Source organism: Triticum urartu, chromosome 1 (assembly GCF_003073215.2).
Source record: "Triticum urartu cultivar G1812 chromosome 1, Tu2.1, whole genome shotgun sequence".
NCBI classification, from domain to species: Eukaryota; Viridiplantae; Streptophyta; class Magnoliopsida; order Poales; family Poaceae; genus Triticum; species Triticum urartu.
In genome coordinates this window covers 549,113,806-549,119,170 of record NC_053022.1, presented here as the reverse complement: position 1 = coordinate 549,119,170, position 5,365 = coordinate 549,113,806, and the positions used below count along the sequence as shown (strand labels likewise).

Below are 5,365 nucleotides of genomic sequence, written 5' to 3'. Positions count from 1 at the left end.
TGGCCTCGCTAAAACTAATGACGCGGCGAGCGGGATAAATGACAAAAGACATCATGCCTGCTTTGCTTGATAGTCTAATCCGATTTATGTAAGTGATCAGTGCCTTGAGTCAGCGTCCCTTCTTGCAGAGATCTCCGTCCATGGCTACGTGACATATCCTGGTCAGTGGTCAGTCCCAAGTCTTTTGTCATTTATCCCGCTCAGCTGTCATTTATCCCGCTCAGCTGTCTCTATCGACCATGGTGACCTCTCAGCTGTCTCTTCCCAAAGTGGATCAGTCCATGCATGCGCCGGTACGGTACGATTTCACCGCGTGTCCATCCACCAGAGAGAGAAGCCACGCATGGCCCCTCCGTGCCATGCATGCAGCATGCGGCGCGCATAGAGAAACTCTCGCCAGCGTTTTAATATAGGTCGTGGGTGAGTAAATAGTGTTTACCGTCTCGTCTCCACACACAGCTCTCTTCTCCACGACTCCACCTCCTCCTCTCCCCGCAATCAACCGCATTCACGCCCTCCGCCGATCTCGCACCCCCTAGCCTTGAAACCAAGCGATCCAAGCAGACTCAAGGAGCATTTGGTTATTTTCCGAGCCACAACAGTGATCTGTTTGTAGTCGCTACTCACTTCAATGAAGGCCAGGAAGCATTTGATTACTGAATCTCGGGATATTTTCAACCGGTTTGGATGGCGGTCATGTAATAGGATAGGCAATTAGTTTACCTATCTCTCTTTAGCCAGTCGGTTGTGGCGTCTTCGTTTCGGTTAGTTTGTGTATCTAGCCTTTTTTGGCTCTATGTGAACTTTTTTTTCAGATTTTAGATTTTCCCGTTAGAGACTTTCGAACCTTTATGGAATCTTTTGTTTTGATAATAAGATGACCGTATGCATCATTCTGATGCAGAGACTGGGAGAACCCTTTTCGAAAAAAAGCAGACTCCAAGGAAGCAGATCGATCGATCGAGTGCGTGGCGCGGTACTCCGCTCATGGGGAAGGGCTACCACAAGAAGCTCGGCGTGAACAAGGCGGCCATCGCCGGCACCGGCTCCGGGAAGAGCATGGCCATGCGCGGCGGGAACGGTAGACGCGCTGGCGGGGCCGGACCGGGAGGAGGCGCGAAGGCAGTAGCTGGCGCGGGCGGTGGGGGATGGGGAGGCGCGCCGAAGTTCTCTGCCACCGACCATAGCACCATCCAGACGGTAAGCTGGCAAACCTACCGATCATTAACCATTACGCGTTCTTCCAAGGCGGCCACCGCCGGGGAAGGGAAGGCCAAGGTCGCCGGCGGCGGCAACGCTAAGCGCTCGGGAGGCGTGGTCACTGCCGGCCCGAGAGAAGGCGCGGTGGGCGCGGGCAGGGCCAGCCCAGGAGGTGCCAAGGGAGTAGCAGGTCGTGCGGGCGGTGGCGGCTGGGGAGGCGCGCAGCCATTCTCTGCCACTGGCCATAGCACCTTCGAGATGGTAAGCCGGCAAACTTCCCAACCACCATTAAGCATTCTCTTTCACTTAGTAATAAGCCGCTATGAATTTTTATCTAGGACGTGCATCCCACGAATGAGTACTACGACTGTTCGTCTGACCATGGCACCTTTGACACGGTAAGGCGCCGGCGAACTTAACTACCACCACCGTTATGCATTTTTGTGGAATGCCACGACTTAATTAACACTTTGCATTATGTGTGTCCGTCTAGGCGGCGGAGACAATGAATGAGTACTACGATGAGGAGGAGAACCTTGGTTTGTCCATGGACAAGGGCGGAGATGAGGATGATGGAGGCCAGCACGATGCTGAATTTCTGTGTGATGAAGACGGCAAGGGCGATGAGATCGGCAATGATGGCAACGGAGGGGGTGGTGACGACATAGGCGGTGCTGGGATTGGTGATGACCTCTTCGGGGGTTTTGACGGTGGCTACGATGATGATGGTGGGGATTGAGTTGACGACTGGTGGTAGTGACCGAGGGCAAGGCCTCTTTGAGATGTGAGAAAACTAAGTCCGAGATGAAGTTCAGCTCTTTATCAAGTCTCTACTAGTTCTTATGTTATCCAACCTTCGGCTGTCCATGTAGCTTCTAGGTTAGCTTCTGGCTTAGTTGTGGTGATCCCCACAAGTACATTTGGAGTGATGTTACCACTTTTTTGTATGATAATCTAGGTAAATCAGTCTTCTATGTGTGGGGGATCTAAAAACGTCATGAACCGTTGTGAATTGTGATAGAAGTACTCCTAATGTAAATTATAGTTCTATGTGTTTTTTTATGGGAATTATATATAGTTGTGGTGTTACTTTTAGAGCTCATGTTAATAAGCACTAGAGTCTGTTTGATTTGGAGTTTTCTGACCCGGCTTACATTTGGTCTTACAAGATGTTCCCACCTTGATAGATGTTTAGCCAATGCGCAATGGTGCAATCACTAATCTAATCTAATACTAATGTTTCGGGTGAGGGGGATGGTGGACAGTGATGACTTATACACAAGAGGAGACCGAAGGTGATGGAGATGGTGGGTGGGCAAAGGTTGTGGGCAGAGGAGGAAGGAAGATAGAATAAAGGCCATAGTTGTATATGCTCTTATAATTTTGCCATGTTAGGCTGAAGATGCTCTTACAATTTTGCCATGTTAGGCTGAAGATGCTCTTACAATCCTGAAAAACTAATACACAATTTTTTTTGTAAAAGTCCTGCGTAGAAATACGATTTTTGATTTTCTTTTTAGTGGACGAACAACTGAGAATGCAAGTTTTTAATGGACGGGTGGATCACAAGATTTTCACAACATGCATCTTTCCCCACTCGCTTTCTTCCCACTCCCCCATAGTTATCTGCATGCCATACGTGGTGATGTTTGTCTAGAAGCACGTGCATGTGTCCACCGCCCCCCATCTTCCTTCTTCCCTCCCATCTCTAAGCCGCCGCACAAGGTGCTCTCGTTCCACTTCTCAAACCCAAGAAGGGAAGCATCTACGACTCAGTTCGCACGTAATTGGACTCCACACCTTCCGAGCCTCGGGGCGATGAGGTAGCCCACGGCGAGAAACCCTGCATATTTGGGGGTGCAAAAGAGAAAGTATACATGTTTGGGAGTGCCAAAATGACAACACTTTCCATAATCTGAGCCATAAAAGTGCCAAAATGACAACATTTCATTCGTGTGATGAGGGATCGGTGGAGTCCCTTCCCGCTGTCGCATCAGAGATGCGCTGAACGACTGCGCCACCCTCCACCGACACAAAGTTAGGGAGAAAATATACATGTTTGAGGATGCCAAAATTACTACACTTTCCTTAATCCGAGCCCTTACAAAAATCCCTTAAAAGATTATACCATAGCTTGTGGGGGTGGGGGGGCAATGCCCCCCTCTCCCACACTATCTTTTTTATAACTGTATAAAATTAGCAGTGATATGTAACCCTGCATCTCAACGGCGACATAAAGTCATGATTTTCTATGGTGAGGTTCGTGTAGAAGCGCGTCAAGTCTTAGCCAGTTATTCGGTACATAAAGTCATGGTTATTCGGCATAACGTCCGAAACCTACTTATGATTCGGGAGCATGGGAAAAAGTAAGAAACCAGATAGAAGAGAAGGGCCTTAGCGAAATCAATTACTCAGAACGGAACCAGACAGTCAGAAGAGAAGGGCCTTTGAGTGAAATCAATTACTCAGAACGTACCGAATGGAAGTGTCTGCCGGAGCCGGCTCCTCATGGTCTCACTCCGTCCTTGAACATCTAAAAAAGGGGGACATTGAGTAAGAAATCAATTACTCAGAACGGAACCAGAAAAGAAGCTCAGAAAGTATGGGAGGGCGTCGGCTAGAAGGAAGATTAATAGGATTAAGATGTTGATGAAGGAAGATGGGACGGAGGTGAAGGAAGGAGATGGGCTTAATAACTACTATGTGTTTTCTTTCTTTCAGGATCTCATCCCGTGGCAACCGCATGGCCGAAATGATCAGTAAAGTCCAGCCGCGTGTGACCAGTACTATGCGAGCCATTTTGGAAGCGGATGTGTCCAGAGAAGAGGCCCGGGCAGCGCTGGATCATATTGGTGATCTAAAAGCTCCGCGGCCTGATGGAATGCCCTCCATTGTTTATAAGCGACACTGGCATTTTATGGGTGAGAAGATTGTGGATGAAGTGATCTCAGTTCTCAGGGGAGGCCCTATGCCGGAGGGCTAGAACGATACAATAGTTGTTCTCATCCCAAAAGTAAAAAACCCAAGCAGAATAAAAGACTTAAGGCCAATCGGTTTGTGCAATGTGGTTTACAAGTTATGTTCAAAGGTGATTGCTAACAGGCTCAAGATCGTGCTCCCAGATATCATCTCAGAAAACCAAAGCGCGTTTGTTCCCGATCGACTGATCACGGACAATGTGCTAATAGCCCATGAATTGTCGCATGTATTACTCAACAGGAGGAAAAGGAAGGAAGGGTTAGCAGCAGTGAAGGCGGATATGAGCAAGGCATATGACCGTGTCGAATGGAACTTTTTGTGGGCGATGCTTACAAGACTGGAGTTTGGTGACAGCTGGGCTGATCTGGTTATGAATTGCGTCACCTCGGTGCGCTACCAAATCAAGATCAACGGAGGACTAACAGAACAGTTCGCCCCCTCCCGAGGGCTCCGACAGGGTGATCCACTCTCACCCTATCTCTTCGTCATCTGCGCGGAGGGCCTGTCAGCATTGTTGAATGATGCTAAAGCAAGTGGTTTGATCAGCGGCATCAAAATATGTCAGAATGCACCTGTGGTGTCACACCTCTTATTCGCGGACGACTCGGTGCTGTTGCTCAAAGCCAAACCTGAGGAGGCTGAGGCATTGAGGGAAATACTGGATCTCTATGAGGATTGCTCAGGACAATGTATAAATCTGGAGAAATCGGCGGTTATGTTCAGCACAAATACAACTGATGCATCCAGATGTGCGGTGAAGAATGCCTTGCAAATTCAGAGTGAAACTTGGAATGAGAAGTGCCTGGGGCTGCCAGTTCATGTTGGAAAATCAAAGAAGAAAGCGTTTGCGTTTGTGAAGGGTGCTATGGCTGAAGGAAATATGCCCTAGAGGCAATAATAAAGTTACTATTTATTTCCTTATATCATGATAAATGTTTATTATTCATGCTAGAATTGTATTAACCGGAAACATAATACATGTGTGAATACATAGACAAACAAAGTGTCACTAGTATGCCTCTACTTGACTAGCTCGTTAATCAAAGATGGTTATGTTTCCTAACCATAAACAATGAGTTGTTATTTGATTAACGGGATCACATCATTAAGAGAATGATCTGATTGACATGACCCATTCCATTAGCTTAGCACCCGATCGTTTAGTATGTTGCTATTGCTTTCTTCA

The 5,365-nt window shown here is 47.8% G+C and overlaps 1 protein-coding gene across 1 annotated transcript; it reads left to right on the top strand.

The window, feature by feature from the left end:
• The first annotated feature begins 932 nt into the window (after positions 1–932).
• LOC125538870 (PE-PGRS family protein PE_PGRS16-like) lies at positions 933–2,213 on the top strand. The gene is made up of 3 exons (XM_048702181.1): positions 933–1,461; positions 1,539–1,598; positions 1,694–2,213. Exons 1-3 carry the CDS (start codon positions 988–990, stop codon positions 1,937–1,939), a joined length of 780 nt encoding a protein of 259 aa, XP_048558138.1. The 5' UTR covers positions 933–987; the 3' UTR covers positions 1,940–2,213.
• Positions 2,214–5,365: the final 3,152 nt, after the last annotated feature.

Bases quoted from the DNA above. Each gene is read 5' to 3' on its own strand.
- LOC125538870 (XM_048702181.1), top strand. From the start codon at position 988: ATGGGGAAGGGCTACCACAAGAAGCTCGGCGTGAACAAGGCGGCCATC. The intron at 1,462-1,538 runs GTAAGCCGGCAA...ATTTTTATCTAG, and splicing joins GCCATAGCACCTTCGAGATG to GACGTGCATCCCACGAATGA. The intron at 1,599-1,693 runs GTAAGGCGCCGG...GTGTCCGTCTAG, and splicing joins ACCATGGCACCTTTGACACG to GCGGCGGAGACAATGAATGA.